The sequence below is a fragment of the Macrosteles quadrilineatus genome, unplaced genomic scaffold (assembly GCF_028750875.1).
Source record: "Macrosteles quadrilineatus isolate MER2022 unplaced genomic scaffold, UCM_ALF_1.0 Scaffold_7__1_contigs__length_78375512, whole genome shotgun sequence".
NCBI lineage: Eukaryota > Metazoa > Arthropoda > Insecta > Hemiptera > Cicadellidae > Macrosteles > Macrosteles quadrilineatus.
The window spans coordinates 78,344,472-78,369,486 of NW_026542600.1; the positions used below are offsets into that span (position 1 = coordinate 78,344,472).

At 34.4% G+C, this 25,015-nt stretch overlaps 1 protein-coding gene across 1 annotated transcript; it reads right to left on the reverse strand.

Moving 5' to 3' along the window:
* Positions 1 to 11,388: 11,388 nt before the first annotated feature.
* LOC128998197 (dual specificity tyrosine-phosphorylation-regulated kinase 2-like) lies at positions 11,389 to 24,927 on the reverse strand. Its single transcript, XM_054424217.1, has 3 exons — positions 23,729 to 24,927; positions 19,307 to 19,589; positions 11,389 to 12,385 (listed from the first exon to the last, which is right to left on the reverse strand). The coding sequence occupies exons 1-3, from the start codon at positions 24,755 to 24,757 to the stop codon at positions 11,949 to 11,951; spliced, it is 1,749 nt and encodes a 582-aa protein (XP_054280192.1). The 5' UTR covers positions 24,758 to 24,927; the 3' UTR covers positions 11,389 to 11,948.
* Between the last annotated feature and the right edge of the window lie 88 nt (positions 24,928 to 25,015).

A 25,015-nucleotide genomic window follows, 5' to 3' on the forward strand; every position in this document is an offset into this window, starting at 1 on the left:
TGACGGTCACCTTTTTGAAGAAAAAAACAAGTTACATTTTGTTCTAAATATTAATTATTATACAAAATGACTCAAATGGCATTGCTTTTACATTATTATACTTAAGAATTAAATTTCATATTAAATTGTGTAGAAGTTGTGCAACAATTGAAAATGAACAAAACTAATAGCTGTTATAAACAAAGGAAAATCAAAGCTTAATAAATGTTTGAACTCTATCTAAGTTTTAAGAGTTGTTGAGCAATGTAGAACCTGAACTGTCCAGTAAAAAGAATATTTTACAAGAATAAAATAGTGTTTGGAATCAAAAACTCTTGGCAGATCGTATTATTTGGGATTCGAACGTCAAACCATCTATTATTTACTCTAAAATCTCTGAATTAATAAAATCAAACGTATTAAAGAAGACATAAAAACTTTAAACTATTGCAACGATTGTTGGGGCATTATCAATTCTGTTATTCACAATTTGTGATGTGGAAAGCGAAAAGGGACCTCTTGTCGTAAATTTTTATTTTATATATATCATATATATATTTGAATTCCTTATCAATCCGAATAACTTGGCGCAAGTCCCATGCATCTATATATATATTTTTTTATTTATTTATTATTTGTTAAAGTTATAGGACTTTGAATTTTTTTTAATAGAAAAGGGTCATTTAAAAAACGATTTTGGTATCTAAAGAAAGCTCATAGTGTCCAGGCAATACCAATTTTTGTCTCAACTCACGGTAGTTTCTTTTATCGAAGAATGTTGTAAAAATCACATTTCAGAAAAGGGACCTCTTGTCAGCACTATGTTATTTCTCAAAAAGATAAAATCAGGTACCTCTTGTTGGGACCGCAAAATTTGTGAGTTATTTTGTTCTCTGTAAACTGAACTATGTTTTAGTTTTTTAAATTTCCACTAGAATGCAGGACAATTCATTTTTTTGGACTAAAATCTGTTTATAAAGTTAATATTAGAAATATTACCTCTTGTTGTTATTGCGAAATAACATTGAGCGACAAGAGGTACCTTTTCTCAGACCATGCAGAGGTTAACAAAATGATTTACTTCTACCTTTTACATCTTCAATTCCATATTTTAACCAATACTGTCCTGTTTTATGTTAAATAAGGTATAACAATCAATATTTTGATTATAACAAAATTTCATTATTTTCGACCTTAATTACTTATATGGGTTGTACTGAAAATTTTGCATTGCCGACAAGAGGCCCTTTTCGCTTTCCACATCACATTTATTAAATTCAAGTAGGCAAAAAATTCATAAAACAATTTCTTCATATATTGTTTTGTTTTACTAACAGGGTGGAAAAAAATCCCGGGACGGTTAAATATTTCAAAAATTATTAGAGATAGAGCTTCAAAACTTGGTGCACAGTTACTGAGTATTAGAATAATTTTAACACATTCAAAGATGCACTACCTCTTCAGGGGGACGGCCCGCTAGGAGTCAGAATAAAATCTTCAATGTAAGCAAAGGTTAATATGCCTATAAAATTAAAGGTCTTTGTTTGTAAAATAAAATGCTGCAAACCCGAACTCCAATGGATAACCGAGTCCAAAATGACAGCAATTCAAAGATGCATTGCATTTTCTATGCTATTAACATTACGGCTCACGGTAGTTCCCCTCTAAAAGTTGGGAGAAAGTCATAAACGTATGCATATGACTGCCATTTTTGACTCGGTTGTTTGAGTTTAAATTTGCGGCTTTATATTCTAATAATAAAGGCCTTTAATTTGATGTGCATATCAACCTATGCTTATAAGTTTTCTTCCGACTCGTAGCGGGCCGTTTCCTGAGGAGGTAAGCACATCACTGAATAATGTGTGAAGAATTTTGATGCCCAGTAACTGTGTACCAAAGTTTGAAGCTCTATCTTGATTACTTTCTTAAATATTAAACTGTCCCTCGACTTTTTTTCACCCCGTATATACTCGTATAAGTGTTAATTTGTAGTCTAAACTAATTGTAATTGTGATTTTTGTTGTATGTAAGAAACTGATTTTTTGTTGAATGTAAGAAACAAAAGAAACTGATTATATAGACATCACATTCTTAGCCGAAATTTTTTGCTACATAGCTTTAAATAGCTAAGATAATCAGGAAATATATTTACATCATACTACACACAGAAAAATGTACTTTTCCATCAGTATTGATAGGCTGGAAAGTTTCCCTTTGCCGTGCCTACACACGGAAAAGTAACACAATGTACAAATAAAACAGTACACCGTAAAAAAAAACCATACACTTAGTCAGCTGATGAAATAAACAGATAATTGCAACTGTCTATTTTGTTTTCTGAAATATAAAAATACTATAATTTATGTTATGTCTTAAATAAATTGTGTTATGAGTTTAAAATGTACTATTACTCGCCCGGTAAACTTTACCGTACACTCACGAAAATCCTGCACCCTGCTTACGGTAAAACACCACTTACTAGGCTAGTAACGTAATATACCATCATAAATGTCATGGTGGTGGTAAAATATTCCTTTTAATTTTTATCATAAAAATGATTAACAAGTTTAAGACATTATGCGCTCGATTGGGTCATTAATGTTTTTTTTTATTAATGTGTACCCAAAAGGGTACATTCCTAAAGTGTGTGGTACACACTCTCTGTGTTTCCTAATGCCATTGATGAACAACACGGTTGCATTTATAATCGTTTAAATGTGTTTCAGCACTAGAAGAATAAAAGAATACCTTTTGTAAATATAAGATTTAAAAAACGAGCAAAATAAGAGTATTGTTTGCTTCATACCTATCAAATCAAAATATGAAATCAATAAAAAAAAGTTTATTTTAACTACCTATCTGTTTATGGTAAGATTTTACTATTGCATTTAATAAACCAGTAACTTATAATTACTATGAAAGTACATTATTGTCTACTTTGCAAATGACCGTTCATTACTGATGTTTCTTATGGAAACACAAGTACATGCATCGTGTACCCAGTCGCAAAATCCAAATTTTTTACTTGAATTAAATGTACTAATGTAAATTGGCCCTGCCAAGAAAGAAAAACAAGATTCTCCCCTCCGTCGCAAACGTCATGCAATGAGGCATATCAGTGCTCTTTTGATCACAGTATCAGAATATGTAGTCCAACATATTTTAAGTAGGTATCATAACAACAAAAATAAATGAAATGTTGGGTACTTTGGCATTACATCAGTATTTGTTTAAGATAGTCAGTTCATCATGTCTTAAATACACTTTATGATTAAATAACATTAGGAAATAAGATTATAATCATTATACAATAATGTACTAATGACACTGGTCAGGTTCATGGCCCCCAAAAGAATACATCACAAAGAAGTTTAAGATCAAAAAACAAAAATGTATCTTTGCCACATTTTAAATAAACTGACCCAGCCTAGCCCACTGAACAAAATTGGTACCTGTATAACACCAAAGTCAAAACATTTGAATAAACTATTTATTCGGATTATTTGAAGCGAATTAGGTAAATTTTGTTTGTGGGTTGACAGCAGTCTTCCAAATTCTTATCAGTCACAGTTTCTGGTAATGTAACGTTAACGACTAACAACTCTTCTCTAGAATATCAAACACTCTTTCCTCTGTCTTTGAAAATTTATTTCATTTTTAGGTTCCTCTCCAATATTTGAGGATTGACGAAGTAATTAAAAATGTATTTGTAAAATTGAATAAAGAGAAATAAAACTGTGATCTCTCAGACATCATTGAAGCATAAAACAATTCTATTTTTAACACATTACATTATTAGGTTTTATTCAAAAACAGTACCCTCCTGATTAACCGAAGTTGTAGGGACTAAGACTATATTGGTTATCAAGGCCGAACCTAGCATAAGATGGGGGTTGAATAGATTTTGTGGTTACAAAACCACATTAGGAAGTCAAATACATGTAAAATTTATGTTTTAATAATAAGCGAATGAAAAATTATCAAATGGATTTTTCATGTAAACTTTTTTTATGAAGGCGGTGTTGTTAAAGAAAAAAATAATACAAACATGATTTAACACTTCTTCTATCGTCTTGAAAAAATTCAAACATAGCATTATTAGAATAGTTATGTCAAACTATAATTAGTTAATAATGGTAGTTAATAATTTACTTAGTGAATAATCATATTCACAACAGTATTTGAAACAGAATAATGTGGATCTATCTAGTTTAAATTTTCTGTGTGTTTAACTTGAGCTGTAACTTGACACAATCATGTCTACATCAAAGACTGAAACTGCTTTTTTTTATGTTCTGTTCATCCAGCCTAGCAACGTTGGCGATTTAAATTTTAATCTATTGTAGAAAGTAAACTGACATTCTGATATTCTATCACTAATGGAAATAAAAAAATGCCAATTTGTTTAAGCTTCTAAAAACTGTATTGATCAACTTTAGTTCATTATCAATGTTGTAGGTACCAATATATTATTAGTTCATATAGGTGTTATTAGAAAAACTAATTAATAGTCCAACAAAAAAATTACTTAAGTTGTTTCAAGAAAAAAAATGTGTGATAATTTTCAATTGTAAAATTGCCTTGGCAATTATAACTTTGAACTCTTGAACTGTATGTGTTGATACGTCAAAAATTGTAAAATCTCGACTTTACATATTAGATTTTTTTAACATTAATGCATCATCGAAGATCAGGTGTAAAATATAAGTATATTCTGACAGTAAGTTAAACCTGTTTGGAATTAGAAAGGGAAATGAACCGAAATATGTTTTGATGTAAAAATCACACCATACAAGTGATTGATAGATTTTAGTTGGAAACAAGATTGTATAAATCGTCGGCGCCACGTTTATTTTTAATATTTTCTTATACTTTATCGAGACAGAACCACTCAACTTAGACTTGAAGCATTTCTTACAGACTAAATAATGACATGTGAATGTTGATAAGTGCGACGGTTAGGCCTACCATACACGTTCCGGTTTTCCTTCAGTCCCGGACTGTACAGTCCTGGACTGAAGGAAAAACTGAACGTGTATGTCGATTCCTTCAGGCAGATCGTTGGCCGGACGGCCGGATGTGAAACACATCCGGCCAGGCCCGGCCTTGAGGCCGATTTGAACGTGTATGGCGAATCCCGCAGTCCAAGACAGTGCTGCTTCCCCCCTCCCACCACATTTTCAGCATTATCGCACGTGCACATGACTTTTTTACTTCAATAAGCAAAGAATACCACAACAGGTACATGAGGGAAGCAGCTTATAAAGAGTTATTAGATTTATGAACAAATCTGACACAAAAAGAACAAAGGACACTGTGGTGAAAAAATAAACAACTTACGGAGTGCATTTAGAAAAGAGTTAAAAAGTAAAATCTTCACAAAAGTGGTACTTCAGTGAGCTTAACTTTCTGTTAGACCAAGAGGAGGCAAGACGACTCCTGCCAAACTGTGCAGTTCCGGACTGAGCGTGTGTGGGGAGGTCACGACTCCGGCCAAACTGTGCAGTTCCGGTCTCAAGGCTCGGCCTTCAGTCCGGGACGGAACGTGTATGGTAGGCCTTAGGATTATGGATAATTAGAAGGAATGGAAATGTATTTGGATGAAACCCAGATGACAAACATATTTCTTGGTCGCCAAGTTAAAGAAACCAAAAATTTGTATGAGTTTCTATTAATAGTTCTAACAACTAATATGCGCAACGGGTTGCCACCAAGATCAATCTATTTGTTATGTTAAAAATTTATCAACTGATTAGTCAAATAAAAATGTATTAGACAACATTTAAGTATTGAAGGCTAGATTAATATTTTGGATTTTTGTTCAAAAAAGTTTTCTATTCAAATTTCTGCCTCACTTATACTTCACCAGAAAGTGAACGAGACTTGTAAGGTGTAGTGTGATTTAGACAAATAAAAATGTGCTACCTCCTAAAATACAATGTTAGGATAAAATATTTGTTAGAATAAAACTATACAAATTACAATTATACGAACGTAATTCAGGTTCTACAAGGGAAAACTGGACTGATAGTCCAATGCCACTAAATATTTCAATTAATTAATCAGATTTAATACCAATTTTGCATTTACATATTTTTATAGATATTTAACAAACCATACCATAAAGTAAACATAGTGACCTGATAGGCATCCATCAAAAAGTAACTAGTCTTAATACAGTAAATTAAGTTGCAAAAGAGACAAATGCACAGAGGTTTTGAGCTTATCTGGTATCTTTACGCATAGTACCTTTTACCAAGGTCAATTTTGTTTTATACTTTGCCACAAACACAACTGAAAACAAGAAAACAAAATGCCGTAACACATAAGTTGAAACTAGATCTGAGTTGAGCAACAAATCGTCAGTCCTAACATGAAATGAGATTAATTAAAATAGTCAAAATATTTAAAATGAGACACGGTCATGTTTATGCTACAAGTTAAAAATTAAAATAGGAAATGAAAAGACATAATCTCGAGACTTACTCGACTGAACACGTTTAAAAAGCTTAAAGAATACTATATCGACAAACTAAAACAATGAGAACAGTAATCAAAAAAAGCTTTAAACAGTACTACTATTTTCAGTCAACTTCAAGCTCAGGACATAAAGAACATTGAAACTAAAATCTAAACCATTCTTAAAATACTTTTAAATTAATGCAAAATAAACATCAAAAGGCAACAAATTAAACCTAATAAGGGAGATTTGAAACAATCTTAAACTTAAACAGTCTTTCAGCAAAACATTTCAAAATGCACACTGAAAAATACACAGATTTCGAGGGACACATTTATTGCTTGTCAAATTTTGGGAGGTTTTAAAATCTTGCATAAATGAAGCAAACGTTACACATTTTCAGAGGAAAACAGCCAAAATATTCATAGAAAAGACAGCAAACATTCCAATAAAAAAAGAGATGTAAAGGGTGACCAAAAAAACCAGACTATTTAAATAAGCATTATTTTTTTGTTTTTGTGTCAATAACTTAGGTTAAATGAAATGTTTGTAAATTCTTGCCGTTTAAGAAATACACTATTTACCTTGGCTACACTTGTCAGACACCCTTTACTTATAGAAACCAATGCAAGTAAGGTGGTGTCCACTTTAATATGCGCAAGTTTCAATCACTTGCTTAGATTCTTTCTTTATATGTCACAGCATTTTACGATCACAATTAATTGTCGCCACTTCCAGGTTAATTGCGTCCTCGAAATCCACTAGCGTTCCGGGTTTGTAACAGTAAACTTAAGAGTGTGGGTCTTATTGAAAATGAATATAGGTATTGTTTATCAAACGTTGCCGTCTCAGTGCTTGAGCAATCACCACTTACAAATCAAAGCTTGCCTAACTGTTTCAACAGTAGTGTGATACCAGTTTTTTTTTTCTGGCAAGCAGCTTATTGTTTTAGATGGACCCTGTTGTCTTAAAATTTGTTAATCTAACTGAAAATGTTATTTGGCTGGAAAAGATATCATGGCGTCTAAGATGAAAGTGAACTAAAAAAGATCACTATGCTGCTGTGGTAAAATCACCATTTTGCACATAGTTATCATAGGCAAACATACGGTGTTGTCTCCTTATGTTACATGGCTACTAAAATGGCATAATATACAATAATGAAAGACACCCTCTCCCCTCACGACAGTAAGTCTGACACCTATTCTATCCGTTTAAAAAACATCTGGTTCCTGTTGGTCACCCTGTACAGTGCTTTTATGGCCATGAGAGTCTGCAGAAGTTGAGGGAGGAGCCTATTTAACACGTGACTTCGAAGGAGCCAATGATGATCGAGCGTTGTTGCCAAATCTAATAATTGATTGATAAATGTTTACATTAATATATTTTAAGTACCTTATATAATCAAGCTTTGCCCTGGTTATTTTGTAATATATTATATACTTTAGTTTGAAAATTCTTTTTCTACGGTGGAAATTTATATCAGCTGATTTGAAAATATTGTTAAGTATTTTAATTAGTGTCGCCGAGGCCCGCAATGGTGGCCAAGTGGTAGTAGACGGGCGATGTTGCAACGTCATGCTAGCCCGGTCTTGATATTAGCTGCCGCCAACTGCAGACTCTCGTGGCTCGTACAATAAAACTTTGCAGAAAAATATGATCATCTTGTGTTCAGTTCATCTACTGTAACCGGAATTCTTGTACTAACAAAAAGTAAATCAAAATTACAATGTACTTATAGGTATGAAAAAAACACATTTTTAGCTGTGATCCAAAACAACATTATTTTTGAAAAAATAACATATTTGAATGAATTTTTAGAACTTTTGATAAGGAAACAGTACGAGCATTCAAGATATTTTAAAGATGTACAAAAGTTCTGGACAAGTTTTCTTTAATTTTATAGTCCTATAGCTCACACAGCGAAACATTATTCATTTTTATATCTTTTTACTTTAAAATTAAAACATGTTGATTCTTACAGGATTATGTATGATTTTTGTTCTCTATGGTGGCACAATAAAAGCCAATCCACATTATGTTAAAATTAAAGTAAAAATATTCTGTTGGGGAACACTTTTTTAATAAACAGGAATGAAGACCATCCCCTCAGCTACATTTAGCATAGCTGAGCATGCATTTAGCCAGCTCATTTAGGCGAGTAGCTGCATTTAGTTGGCATACATTATTCAAACTAATTAACACCATTCAGTGCATTTATAAACGTACGTTATGAATAAATTTATTTAGATTGATTTAATACACATTTATAAAGATATAACTCCGTACAGAAAGTAGCTGTTTTGTCGACAGCTAATATCAAAGAAAATATTTGGTTCCCAAGCTCTATTAAGAGCACCCTAATTAACGATCAGCTGATATTTCCCTTTGATCTCAATAACTTCTACATTTGCCCACTACGCACACAATGAAGAGACAATTTTACATGACATAATGTACTATATGAATATTGTAATTTTTGATAACGGTACAGTATTTTATCAACATAGTGATTTGATATTTGCTGATTGTATTGATAAAAACACCATATAAAAATTTATATTGGATTCTTTTTATGGTGAAACATGTTGATCTATAATTCCAGGTACAGTATAACACCTTTGTCTCACACAACTTTATGTACAACAATAAAATGAGGTTTCATAATTATAAAATTAGGAACAAAACTAGGTTGTGTACATAATTGCTTAAAGGTTGACTGAAAAAGCATTAAATCTTAAAATGTAAACCAACAATAGAAAATTGAGGAATCATCGTCCTTAACAACATGAACACAATATTTCAAACAATATTGAAAATTAAGAACAGTCAAAAAGTATTCATTTCCTCTGGAAATATAAAGTGTAAAATCTCAAATGCCACTTTTCACTAACCTTTTTTGTAATTAGTTAAATTTTAAATTTTATGCAGTACTTTTTAACGCTTAATAGATCATTAAAATATGATCTAAAATATTATTTTAAACCAAGATCCTCTGCAAATCTCAAAATGTAAAAAAACAAACGAGCACAAAAATAGGGCAGTATTTAGCAACAGGCCCGGCTCTGGTTGGTTCACTTTCCAGGCAAATCTCACACTTGTATCAAAACCCAAACATGTTCATTTTCCTCTCACCAAATCACTCCATAGCATAGTGGATTTCAGAAGTACTTGTGAAGGTCAACTGTGAATGTAAACCTCCGAGATTGAATAGTTAAATGTATCATTGTTGTGTGTTTCATTTGTTAGCATCTATCTGTTCATGAGATCAGACCTATGCTCTCAATTTGTTTTAATTGATTTGAATTGAAGTAATTGTATTAAAGTTAAATGCTTTTTGTGTGTAACTAAGGATATTTTAATGAGTTTTGAAAACTCAATTTTCATTGGCTGCTAAATAAACAATTTATATCCCTACAATCCCAAAGTTAATGAGATGTATAGTTATTGTCTTGGATTAAAAATACCCCCGCCGCAGCAAACCTGCCGACTAAGCGAATTTCCATTTCTCTGATTGGTTTTCAATTAAATCTATTTAAATAACATTAGGTTTAACGAGTACCCAGGTTTGCTCCTACAAGGAAACTGAAACTAATAAAGTGTATTTTAGCAAAATATTAATAGCGTAGTATAAAATAAATAAATTTGCCAAGTTTGATCAAAATATATCCATAAACAAGCAAACTACGACATTTTACAATATTCTCCATAAGAATAACATTGGAATTTTAAATTTACAATTTTTTGAACTTTCTCTGTTACCAATAACCGTACAAAAGCACTTTGATATAGGGACTAAATTATTTGTTTTTTAAGCTTCTTAATAAGGTCTAAAGATAAATCAGGAAATTTTGTGTTTTGAGTGTCAACCATTTTTTAACCCATAAAATCCCCCGTAAAACCCCGTTCCCATGGTCCAATCATGCTGGTACGCGAACTCATCTAAGTTTATCCGGCCTTACATCTTTAAACCAAATTTCATCAAAATCGGACAAAAATTACTCAAGTTATCGCATTCACGGATATATACAGTGTGTAAATTAAGTATGGAAACAAATCTGTATTTTTAAAACCGAAATAGATAGAAATATTCTATTTGTGGCAATAATAGTTAACAAAGATTCCGCAATTTTTCACATGAAAAATATGTTTTTACCCCCCTAACAGGGTAGGTGGTAGGGGGTGACTTATTTTTTTCAAATAGCAACCCCTATTGAGTGACCCCTCATTTTGAAGAGTTTGTCAAAAGAAACACAATGACGCAAATCCGAGGTGAATATCTCACTCCTAGCCCAAATGGCGGATATTCCAAAATTTGATTTATTGTACGTGAAAAGCACCAATTTCACAAATAATGGAAAGAAATCTGTATTTTTAAAACCGAAATAGATAGAAATATTCTGTTTGTGGAATTGATTGTTGACATAGGTTCCGCAATTTTTTTAATCAACAATATTTTTTCAACCCCTTTAACAGGGTAGGGGGTGGGAGTGACTTATTTTTTTCAACAACAACCCCTATTGAGTGACCCCTCATTTTGAAGGGTTTGTTAAAAGAAAAAGAATGACGCAAACCCGAGGTAGATATTTCACCCCTAGCCTAAATGGTGGGTAATGAAAAATTTAATTTTTGTAAAAAAAAGCCCATTTTGGAATATCCGCCATGTTAGCTAGGAGTGAGATATTCACCTCGGATTTGCGTCATTGTGTTTCTTTTGACAAACACTTCAAAATGAGGGGTCACTCAATAGGGGTTGCTATTTGAAAAAAATAAGTCACCCCCTACCACCTACCCTGTTAGGGGGGTAAAAAAATATTTTTCATGTGAAAAATTGCGGAATCTTTGTTAACTATCATTGCCACAAATAGAATATTTCTATCTATTTCGGTTTTAAAAATACAGATTTGTTTCCATACTTAATTTACACACTGTATATAAAAATTTGAACGAATGGTGTTTATGGCCTCTGGGGACATCAAAAAGAAAAAGTAAATCGGTCCTAGGCCTAGGTCTTACCGTGCCACTAACGGTAATAGCTACTTCCCTATAGGGAAATTCGCTAAAAGAAACTATAGAGATGATATAATTAGAGACCGCGGATGGAGGAACACTACACAAAGACATCTGGTAGAGAGAATTTCTGATTGAAACATGGCTTTTGCCCACTTTGCCCTAGAGCCAGGCCTGTTTAGCAACCTCAGTGTCCTAAAGCTGATGGCTTCTAAAGGCTAAACTCATATTTTACATATTTAGACAGTGTCCGAACTCAGTATTACAGAGTTTCCAACATATATTTAGCATATCTAATTATTTTACAATACATCCTCTCTCGAAAGCTCTTTATAAAATTACACTATAAGTTACACATCGTTGACAAATAAAAAGTACGACTGTCAACAGTTAATACACACTAGGATCGTAATTTAAAACTAAATCAGACAATTGGGTCATCGAGATCAATGTGGTCTATATCACTCTAAGGCAACGTATTCACAGGGGCGGGGGACCGCTACGTGGGGGGTAAGGCGTTGCTAGAGAGCTGGGGGAACTTTCCCGAGAAAAATGATTGGGAGTGTCGGGAATGTATAGTGTTAGCTCGATCATCAGAGAGCACTGCACGAGTCTTGTTGACAGAAGTGAGGGTGTTGTTGCGGGGGCCAGGTGTGCGCAGACCGAGGGATGCAGAGTCACTGGCGGGGGGACGCGGCAGTCTGCGGCGCAGCCAAGCATGACGAAGAGCTGCACTGGGAGTCATACGCAGATCTGGATCCCATTCCAAACATCTGCTGACAAAGTCCAAGAACAGCGGATCGTCGCAGCCCTTGAGGGCTGAAGAGAGGGACTTGGAGCCTGGTGTGCCGCGGTGTTTGCCTCTCCGTGACTGACCACCATTGAGTACTGTCTTGCCATCAGGCAGAGTCAGGGCAGTGCAGTAGCGGGGGTAACCTACAAAAAACAAGGGATGGTAAAAAATCTCCAACTTAAAAAATTTCAGAAGCTTTTAAGTCTTTGGAATATAAAATAAGTAGTGTTCTATTTAAATACAGACGCATTTCTTGAAGTAGGCTATAGTTATTTGGGCTAGTGAGCAAAGTGGCACTTTTTAAACGTGCGTCAATATTGATTGAGTTTAAAAAAGACACTATGCACACAAATTGTACATGATCATATTACCACACTTTTAAGATTACTTTGAGACTTTAGAGATTACCTTTTGTTATCGTAGTACTGTAACGTGGTACTTTTTTAAACGTAGGAACGAGTACCGGTACTGTAGATCTCCATTGATAATAATACATGATTTTAATGAAAAACATTGTTTTTGTTGATTCATAAATGAGCCTTATCATTTGATACTAGCCTATCTACACAGAAGACAATCTCCTATGGATTACAATTCAATAAAAAATAAAAATAAACAGCCATTTTTTGTTGTTGTTCATTTTTAGTTTGGTTGGAGTGAGTAAAGTAGTGGACTAGGTAAATGTTGAGAAATCGGCTGTTTTGCAAACTAATTCAAGTTTCAACTGAGCAAATTACATCAAACTTAAATATAGCATCTTAAAATAAATTCATGACATAATTTGTTTACTGTATTTATAGAAAAGCATTTGATACTGCACAATGTAAAGTAAAACAGTAAAATAGCACTGAAGAAAATATTATGCTGCAATAGGAAAAGAAATTTTACTTAGTTACGTAAAGGAGGGTAGCCTAGGCAAGCTAGGTTGATGACCTGTGGTCAGGCCTTGCTTGCTGTGAAGCGTTCTGGAGGTGTTTTATAAACACTGAGGGCTTTGCACTCAGTAGCTATCGGATCAATAAATAGGCCACCTGAGGTACAGAAAGGGGTCAGTCGCCCAGGGCAAGGTGCCCAGAAGAGTTGGGTGAGTACTGGTTTCTCTGTCTTGGGTTAGGCCCTTCAGTCGCTAGATTTCGCATGGGGAAGTTCAGTTTAATTTCAGTCGGAAGTTATAGCTGCCTCCAGAATGGTTCCTACCAGGTATTTATTAGTGGGCTATTTGGAAATAACTGTTACTGTGTTGTATAGGATATTTGATTGCTTAAAGACAATAAAAGATTCAGTACTGTGAATACAATCTGGTCCTCTCATTGAACAGCTACCCAGCTCATAACAAAAGTTATATAATATTAAAGATTCAGGTTCACTAAAGCTACTCTTCCATGTGCATATGCAGAATAACCTATGTAGTGTGCGTGAGGGGGTTTCTTGCATACAGTAGACTCCCTCTAGTTCGGCTTTGGTTGAATCGGCCGCCGGATGGTCCGGTCCAGTTTCAGGGGAACAAGTCATATCGTCACGGGCGAATGACCTTCGACAGGATTTAACTTGACCTCAAAAATACCAAGAACAGAATGGACAAAGACGGCTACAAGGATTTCAAGAATGTCATTGATAATATAATCTTGTCCTAGGTCCCTAAACAGGCCCTTCTTCTGTAGACATGGTGAATACCACACTTTTTAGGTTTAGAATCCCGACCAAGAAACACTAACCTAGTAACAATAGGCTGCTATTCAGATAAACGAGCAGCCTCCTTCCGTGAAGCCATTTTATCATTTGGCGCATAGTCTGCTGGGGTTTCGCTTGTCCCATGAATTACACAGTTCACACATTTGACCAGTCTTGTTTAGTAAGTGGCTAGTTACATTAGTATTGCAATTGAATAAATTGTTTAAAATCTTTTTAATTACTAAACAAACCATCATTTGAAAAAAAGTCTGTTTATAAAACAGAAATATACTGCTCAAATCGAAACAAAACCTTAACCCTCCGAGTGTTCCTTGTTTTGGCCTTAATGTCTGCCTATTTTTTGCTCATTTGCAAGGTTTTATTAAAACGGATCTGAGAAGCTTGAAAACAATGTTAATTATACTGTTCTATATACCATTTTGTTTGGAAAATCATGGGCTTCAATATTATACATAGAACATATGGAATATTTGTTTCAAAAAATTTTTAGGTAAAAAAAATTTTTGGAAAATTTTCAAAAAAAAATAAGTTCGCGCTCAATGAAATTGTATAAATTATAGGCCTATAAATATTTGAAAATAGCCACTTTGTTCTAAACTTTATGAGGATTACAAATATATAATAATATAAGGAAGTAGATTTGCAAATAAATAACTTATGGGCAAAAAACAGATTTCAGTACATAGCGTTTAGCTAAGAATGCATAGCCTAACCATAACTAGGAATCTGATAATTTACATCAATATCACTACCTACTTCCTCAGGATCATCAACCAGCCCTTCAAAATCACTTAAATCTTCTTGTAATGCACCACGTATATCACTACTTTTGATTTTTAACACTAAAACAATGATAAACGTAATAAAACACATCAGTCATCGGTCCGAGTCTAACCAAGCTGTTTACAAATACGCACGTCAGCTGTCTGCTACAATATTTTCGGAACTAAAATGAATAGCGCTTAGAGACAGACCTCCGGAGAAAGCTCTGAATCTGTCAAATAAAACGATACCTAACTCGATCCAGTTCAATCCGATTTTGTCAGTCATAGAGCCTTTGCCGTAAACAGTGTTTGTGAGTCGCTGCAGTGACACAAAACACTACACAAAGTGCGACAAATAACACTCAGAGGGTTGAAAGATTATAAAAATATATATTTATATCTGTATTCATAAATTTTAGTTTCTACAAAATTTAAATTTTATTATTGAGATTTTGTAAAACGATTTTCTCTGGGGTCGGGTGATGATCCTCGTCATTCTGCAGCACCGTACTGCAATACTGTATTTGCATTGTGGGGACAGAGATGATTAGTTTTTGTCTCCCTTTGACATAAGTAAATCAGATAAGTTTGAGGATATCAGCTGTAGACTAAATTTTTCTAGCTATAAAAGTAGTCTTCAGGTTTCACTGAAGAAAATAGGCTTGATTAACATAAATATATTATCATATTATTATTACCATTAGCTTGTTTTTATCATTGTGTTATTTCACAACAAACATAGCCCTTTATCGACATAAATGTTAAAAAATTCAAGTAATAAAATAAGAATGTATTACTTTGTTGGCAGAGTAAAACGTATTGCATCTAACTGACAGTACAGTAACAGCTGTTTGTAAAATCTTTGTCGGAATAATTCTTTTAGGCCCTATTGACAAAGTATAGTCAATAGTTTCTATCAATCAACTAAGTCCCTTAGTTGCCATTAGCTGTATGGGCTATTAGTTAACTGCTTTGTCTAAGGAATATGTCGGCCTTAGTCAACAACAACAACAAGAATACAAGATCGCGCCACTCATTTCCATTCATACTTAATACAGGGTGGTAAAAAAGTCCCTGGACAGTTAAATATTTTAAAAAATAATGCAGATAGAGCTACAATACTTGGTACAAAGTTACAGGGCATAAAACTCTATTTTAACACATATTCAGTGATCCAATAACTCTTCAGGGGGACGGCCCACAAGGAGTCGGAAGAAAATCTTAAATAGAAGCATAGGTCAATATGCACATCAAATTAAAGGTCTTTTTTAGTAGAATACAATGTCGCAAACCGCACTTCAAAAGGTTGATCCTGCGCAAAATGACAGTTGTTCAAAGATTCATTTAATTTACATTGCTATTATACGCTTACTCCTCAGGGGGCACAGCCTTAGGAATCGGAAGAAAATTTTTAACGTAAGCATAGGTCGATATGCACATCAAATTAAAGGTCTTCACTAGTAGATTACGATGCCGTAAATTAAAGCTCAAAAGAATGCCTGAGTAAAAAATGACAGTCGTTCAAAGATTCAAAATGGCGGATTCAAGAAATCTTTGAACATCTGCCATTTTGCGCAGGAACAACTTTTTGAAGTGCGGTTTGCGGCATTGTATTCTACTAAAAAAGACCTTTAATTTGATGTACATATTGACCTATGCTTCTATTTAAGATTTTCTTCCGACTCCTTGTGGGCCGTCCCCCTGAAGAGTTATTGGATCACTGAATATGTGTTAAAATAGAGTTTTATGCCCTGTAACTTTGTACCAAGTATTGTAGCTCTATCTGCATTATTTTTTAAAATATTTAACTGTCCAGGGACTTTTTTACCACCCTGTATACCTACTTTGTATGGTCGCCATATCACTGAAAAGTATAAAGTATTTTATCTAGTTACTGGCCCATATCTCTCATACCTGTGTTGGCAAAGGTTCTTGAATCAGTAATGTTGGAGCAGCTGTGTGTCTACTTCCAGACTTGCCGTCTCTTAGTTCAGGCACAGTACGGCTTTAGGAGGGGCAGAACCACTATTTCGGCAGTGGACTCCCTCCTCCAGGTCATTTTGGGTTCCTTTGAGCAGAAGTGTTCCATATCGGTTCTCCTATGTGATCTTTCACTCACATTTGACTGCGTTTCTCATAAAATTTTGGCTGAAAAGCTTGAGAGATATGGGATCAGAGGAACTGCCTTGAATCTATTAAAATCATTTGTGTCAGACTGCAGGTAGTAGATTGAAATGGTCGTTTTTCATTCTCTTCAAATGTAATTCATGGAGTGTCTCAAGGTTCAATACTTGGCCTTTTCTTGTTTATTGGAGCCATAAATTATGTATACTACAAGGTATCAGGCAATGTTCTATTTTATGCTGATGATACAACTCTTTTTTCAAGTCATTCAGACTGGGTGACAGCCTCATCCCAAGTCCCAGCTCAGCCTCAGTCAGGCCTCAGGCTCAGTTTCAGCCTCAGTCTGTAACTTGCTTGATACTTCTTCATCATGGTTTTGAGTCTCACCAATGATGATTGGACTTGAATAAAGTGTAATATGGCAGCCTGTTCTTGCATGTTGTGTTTGGTATCAATCTTTTTTACTTATTTATTTTTACTTATTTTATTGTTTTCTGCATGGTGTTGTTTTTCTTTTTTATTAACTTGGACTGACTATTTATTGTGCGTCAAGAGGACCCAAGAGGATCGCTATTTGTTAATTTTGTGACCTAGCCTATTACTTAAATGTTGAATAGCCCAATAAAAATTTTTATTTTTGATTTTGAAGTATACATACAACACATCAGTATATCACACAGCACACACACATCAGCACATCAGTAGGCCTATACATTTCAAATCAGTTACAAATTACATAATAATAATATAGATGTACTGTATACAGTATATTTTGGAACTCAATCTTCAGACTGTATCTCAGTATTTTTAGATTCGGTCTGAAGATGGCAACATAGAGCGCGGATATATATGAACTAGGGTAACTATACTATTATGTAATTTGTAATTTGTAGTGAATCGAAAAATTAATTTGATGTTTTAATGACAAACGTCTGCAAAGACCAAGAAATTTACAATACATATATGTATGGTGATTGATGTTTGGGACGGTTAAGCAATTTCTGCTCCAAACCTGGCTACACCACTGATGATAAACTGCGTAATCAGCCAATTCTCAATAAATTTTAACAAAGATTAGATCATAACAGCTGATCAGATGTTTTGTTTACATTTTTGCTCATAAAACAAAATATTATATTTATTTTTTTCGCAATGATGTGTTGCTTCCTTTTCCTACAATCTCTTCCACAACTTCTAATAATGTAATAATGTAAATGAATGCAAAAGCTAATAGCCCGTAGTGAAGTGACGGCTTCAGTGGGTTTATAGTATAGTAGATAGTAGTAGTTTAATAACGGAACTGGTCATAATGGCAAATAAGAAGGATGACCTTAGAGAATTAGTTAAAATATTAATTGAAGAAACAGGAAAAGAAGGCCTAAAAATTAATGACACCAAAACAAAATTCAGGAAGTGCGGAAAATGAGATGTCCAAGAAGCAGATGATGATGAAGATGATATCTTGCAGATAGAAGACCAATCTTTTCAAAATGTAAACAGTATTTATGAGTACTATTACAGATGATAAAAATGAACTAATTAGAAACAATAAACAGGTTAAATTCAGCTAACAGAGCCCTTTATGCATGTAACAAATTGTTAAGCTCAAAAATACTATTCCACAATACCAATTTACGTATTTACAAAACAATATTAAGACCGGTTATACTATATGGATCAGAAACGTGGGTAGTGAGCAAAAAGACAGAACAGAAAATAATATTTGAAAACAAAGTCCTTAGAAAGATATTTTGCCCGATGATCGAGGATGGAGTATGGAGGATAAGACATAACAAGCGAGATTAGGGAGCGCTACAAAGACCCAGACATCGTAGCGGAGGACAATAGTAGATGGTTCAGATGGTTTGGACATGCTATAAGAAGAGAGGAAAACTCTACAGTGAGGAACATACCTGATAGAAACCTCGAAGGCAGAAGACCATCAGAATGGCCTAAGCTAAGATGGAGGGATCAATTTCAAAAAGATATTTAGAAGATTGGGAAGAAGTAAAGATGAAGCTCAAGAGACACCTGGAGGCAGTGCGTGGGCGAGGCCAAGTACCTCTTAAGGTACCAGTGCCAACTCCAGTAAGTAAGTAGGCTAGGTAAGTAAGTAGTTTAATAAAACACAAAGCCATGTTGAGCTAAGCATATGAGTAACAGCTAAGATTGTATAAAACTGTTGCATAATTACTAGTTAGTCAGAAGTAATCTTTGAATTTATAGAACTGTCTAGCACATGTCTAAAAACTTAGTACCCCCCTCAAGTTCTCTTCTTTTGTACAATTCGGATCACAGCTTACGCAGTCAGAAACCAATAAAAAAAATTCTGCTGTGTTCTACCAACGACTAGGACACAAGTGTTTTTAAGTCACAGTGCATATATTACACGTCTAGCAAACCACAGCCTTACATAGATAATATAAGAGAATTAATATTCTATTGTATGTATATTTTTAACAATTCTAGCAAAAATAGACATACCCTTAGAACTTATGAAGTGTTTAGCTCGTTTTGAATTGTCCAGTAGTTTCTGTGGTGGCATGCCAAGCAGTTCGATGATGCAGGCCAGCTGATCGGCTTCGTCTTCACCCGGTAACAATGGGAATCCCGTCAAGAGCTCAGCTAAGATACATCCAAGACTCCACATGTCTATTGGCATTCCGTACCGAGCTCCCAAGATCACTTCTGGTGCGCGATAGAACCGAGACTGGATATAGGTGTACACTCGCTGATTCTCGTAACAGCTTGATCCAAAGTCTATCACCTACAACAGAAAAATATAGTTGGTGAAACAATAACTAAGATCTGTACTAAGGGAAATTAAAACATGTTTTCAATTAGTACTCAAATTAAATTACAATGTCAAAATATAAAATACCCATGAATAGACATTAGCATTTTTCACTTAAATTACATACAGTAAACCCTCGTCAATATCTAGGCTCATGGGAGTTCCCGATTATTCAAAGTCTGAGTTAGTGAAAGTAATTTTAATTAATATGTTATTTGTCTTGAAGGTATTTATTCATTGCTATATGATCGGGGAGAACTAGCTTAAGCAAACATAAGTGCTTAAAATTGTCAAAAAAAGATCATTGTCAGTTATACAGTATAACCCCTAATATCCAGCCTTGGAATTTTTGGTCCTCAGTTTATCCGGTCACTTCCTAGAATCGATACAAAAAATATTTCTCACGGCTGTACACGTAGTCTCCATTATTTGAGCGTTCTGACGGTTTTATCTGTTTCCTGTTCATATAGGCCTAGGCCTACATTTTTACCAGTTTCACGACTCAGTTGAGCTTGTAGATTCCATAAAGAGAATTAAACACTATTTAACAAATCACGAATGTTATTAGATACAAATTATCGTTTAAATAATAGGTTGGCTTATACGGCCAAAATGTTATCTGGCCAGGGGCTCGGTCCCCCAATAGCTGTTGAAATAATGGGGAAACTACTTTGCCTTAATGTAAGGAACACCAATGTTAGAGCCAGACCATTTTAAACTTTCAGTTTGAATGCAACTTAAGAATTAAAGAGCCTAAAACATCTTTGTGTGATGTACATGGAATCAGCTCAACGAATCTGACAATGAAAATGTTATTAACTTACTTAGCCACAACACAAATTTGAATAAATGTGTCCAATACAGTAGAACCCCTCATATACGGCCACCACAGGACTGAGGCATCATCGACCGCCTATGGCCGGATAAACAAACCTATTATCAAACCGATAATTCATACCTAGGCATAAATAACAATGAGTAAATACAAATCAATGTAGTCAAAAGTAGTGTTTAAATATCTTTTTGGACTATTTTTTACAAAAAAAAATATAGTTTCCAAAATCAACAAAAAGTTTGTTCATAGGAAAAAGTAATAATTAGGCCTAGGCCTAAGTAGGCCCTAATAAAAAAAAATACTATGTATATAATGAATTTAGATAGAAAACATACATTAATTTTAAGTATAGATGGAGGTAAAATTATTCACGTTTAATTTGTTTTAAAAGGTATTAGGCCTTAAAATGGTCTGTTATTTTCTGCTAAACAGTTGTCTTGAAAATATAAAGTAGCTATATTTATGATAGGCTACTACTGTAAACTTTGAAGTCCGTTTTTATGCTTGTTTTGTGTTGGTGATGTTTAGTGATTAGGCCTAAGCTCAACTAAGTAGATAAAGAACACAGTAACATGTAACAAACAGATAAACGTGAGAGCGTTTTACATGCAGAAACCACATGGAGAATCTGGGATGATGATTATATTAACATAATATGGGAATGTTACAGTTATGGTTTTACATGTCTATGTAGGTCTAGTACTATATTATGTAAGCAAAAAAGTATCTCTGTAAAAAATAAGTAGGCCTATGACCGTAAAAGTAAAACAATATCCCTACCCAAAATATCCCACATAGACAATGTTCAGACAACTGCACTAATGAAAACGAATTGTTTTCTATGTTATCTTGCTTGTTGTCTACTCATAGCCTTTAGTGTTTGCAACTATGCACAATAAGTCAATAATTTATTTATTGGGCCAGACTGACAATAACGTGCATTAGCCAAGTCAATACAGCAAAAAATAAATTAAGTTCATCTTAATGCAACCAAATTTCTTACTATAAATAGCTATATAACTAAATAAACTAAACATGTGCACATGACATTGTGAATGACCACTAAAGTAAGTATTCACGGACGCTATAGAATGATGTATCTAGCAATATGGACTTTAGACCTGTTCTACGCTTTTTTAAATCTTTTACGGCCTTCAGTCGAGGTGGAAGATTATTAAATACCTAGTTTTACGGAATTGTAATGAAAGTTTCTTTGAAAGAAAGAAGTGGAATGTCGAGGGATTGGTTGATTTTAAGTACCTATTGCGAAATGGATACGTGGAGTTTATTGCAGATGAGAAAACGAAGTATTTTTGTTGTGGAAAGAGGAGTTTCAAGGATGTAAATAGATGGGAAGGTTAACATTTAAATGCTCTGAAATAATCTTCTGCATAATTGTTGTTTGGGAATGGAAAACACAGTTCGGTTTGCTCTTCTCTGAAGCCTAAACAAGAATCTAGTCCTCTCACTTTCGCATCCCCAAGCAGGAACAGCATAAGTCAGATGAGGGTAAACTTAAGCGAAAGTTGTTTTATGAGTTGTTAGGCCTAGATGAGTTGTTTTATAGGCTGATAACAAGACATCAGCGGTATCTGTTTGGATAAGAACTCTCAGCATGAATATAGACCGAGGAATTTTGCTTCTGAAGAAGGAGAGATAGTGTCGAGGAGTAAGTAGCCTAAGTACTTGTAACAAGAAGACATAAGTTAGGCTAGGCAACTATATTAGCCTATGTAGGCCTAGGGCATGATTTATAGAATTGTTGTTTGTAAGCAAATTAGTTTCATATTTGATTCCAGCCTACCCTTAACTTCAACCCTCAATATATAAATGGGCCTATGATTTAGGCCTATTTATAGTCTAGCTTAATGAACGACACTAACTTACTGAACGTTAGTTTACCCAATGTACATTTTTGCAAAGATAATCAGACATCTTGGGATAAACACACTCAATCGGTTGGTAAAAGACTGTCCAGGTTGGTTCATCTACTTCAGAAGTTGACTAGGCTTGTCAGTAAACCTTATTTGATTATAGTGTACCACGCTCTGTTTCATAGTATTTTAAGGTATGGTCTCCTTCTCTGGAGCCATGCACCATCATGTCATGAAATTCTCAAATTGCAGAAGAAAGCAGTACGTATTTTAACTTCTAGTAAAAGAAATGACCATTGCAAACCTCTGTTTGTCAGCACCGGTATTTTAACTATTGTCAGTCATTACATTTTTTTGTCAGCCGACCATGTGAAGGCAAACCTACATTTAAATTCCCTACAAGAAATACTGTTCATAGCCATGGTACAAGACATCGCTCCAAACATTGGACATACCTTTCTGCCGGCTGTCTAAAACCAAAAACTCTTTCCCAATGCTTGCCCTGAAGATTTACAACCACCTGCCTACGTCAATCAAAAACCAATGCATCAATGCCGTGGACGATTTTGTGTTGTATATATGTGTGTTTATGTGTTTTGACGAGTCCCGGACATCACAAACAAAAATAAAGGTGAGTGAAGCCCACAAAAATCTACGTCAATAATAACACCTCGCCTAAAAGCATGTCGTTCAAAAAGAGAAACTTTAAGTCAATAAGCCTGCGGCAAAATCATCCACCGCCAAAGTACTTTTAATATAGTTCATACTTCAATCCATGGAAGTTATGTATATACTGTAATGTAAATAGAAAATTGATGCAACCTATCCGGCTCTGCTGGTCTCGGTCAAGGAGGAGGTAGTTAGGGTAATTAAGGTAAATGTCTAGACACAAGTTAGGCTAAATAAAACAGATTTCCAAAGTCCTGTAAGTTTTTGTAACGTTACTGAAAACTTCCAGGCAATTATTGAACGAATGCTAAGTAAAGATTATATGCAACTAAATTTCCACAAGGTGAAAGGAACTCGAAATTACAAACTCCACAAAGCTGACCAAATTCAGGGACATTTAGCACCTTTATTTAATTAATTGGGCTTTTAAAGTTGTCTGGATGAATTAGATTCCCAATTACAAATAACTTAAAGTAGATAATGGCTCTTATAAAAAGAGGTGTTGGAAAGGTTTAACTTAAGCCCCGGCTAAGGCAAGGTTTAGCTGAAAAAATTAATTGCTGGTTCTACAAGATAAGAAATGGGCTAACTTAACTTAAGTTAGTTAAGTTGGTCAAGTTTTGTCTAATAAGCCTAGAAAAACTCCCACAAATTTTCTTTCTTAGAGCTTAGAGCCTTCCAGTCTCAGAAAAAAACCATGATAAAACAAAGACTTAATACTCAGTGTAGCCTACCTTGATTCCACTTCTTCCTTGTTGCTTTAAGAGGACATTCTCCGGTTTCATATCACAATGAATGATTTTGTTTCTGTGAAGTGCATTTAAGCACTGCAGAAGGGAGTGTGAAAATTTGCGCACCAAAGTAAGGCTGAAACCTTGAAACTTGTTCTTTTTTATGAGTTCATAGAGGTTGATTGATAGGAGTTCGAAGGTAATGCACATGTGACTCCTGAAAGTAAAACTATTGTACATATGAATTATGTTCATTGTATTATCTTTGTCTTGCTTTCTCAGATGATCTAGAATCCTGATTTCCTCTTGAGCTTGACGATGAAACCTTTTTTCATTTCTAACCATTTTCAGCGCCACATGCTCATGAAATTTGTGATCATATGCTTTAACAACCTGCCCAAAGCTTCCTTTTCCAATCACTTTTAACACTTCATACCTGTACCCCACATGATCATGAGGAATATGAATATATGAACCTTGTTCATTATCAAATCCACAGTTGAATGGAGCACTTGCGATTCCGGGTCTCTTTTTTGCATTTGCACCAATGAAATAAATTTCGGGATAGGTAAATATTTCATGCACTTCATATGGTGTTAGTTTACTGAAATAAAGTTTTACAACCTGGTCCGGAGTGGCTACCATAGCCTTAGGTTTGGTAGAGCCATTCTTTGTTTGATTGGGACTATGTGGGGTGAAAAGTCCCAAATCTGACTGTGGAATGACTGCTGGTAAAACTTGATTGGGTATGCTACCTGCACTACTAATGTTACTACTAGTGGTTTGTTTAGCAGACTTGTTTTGCTGTTGCTGTAAGTTATGTCCATTGATGGAAGCTTCCTCCAAGGTTTGGCCAGTTTTCAAGGGTGGCAAATGATTACTATTTTCTTGAACCTGAACTTGCAGAAGATAAGATTCATTTGGAGCACTTGTTGATGCTCCGTTGATATTACTCATCAGAGAACGTGTGCGGGATAAAGACATATCGATATCCTGAGGTGTAGGATTTAGAGCAGCTAGAATAGAATTCATACTAAGGATAAAGGAACGAAAATATATCGTCACCAAAACACTTTAACTTGAGAACCAAAACTAAAAAACATAATTTACATCACGAGGCACAAGTTTCGTTGTAAAAATAATAAACTATAAATATTTTCACAGTCATTGTTTAACTTTAACATAAAGATCGAGCTGATAGAATGCTAACCAACCACTATCGTCTTACAAACAAATTCATAGGTTAGCTCAAAAAACAAATTAAACCTTAGAAGTACCAAATGAAAGGCA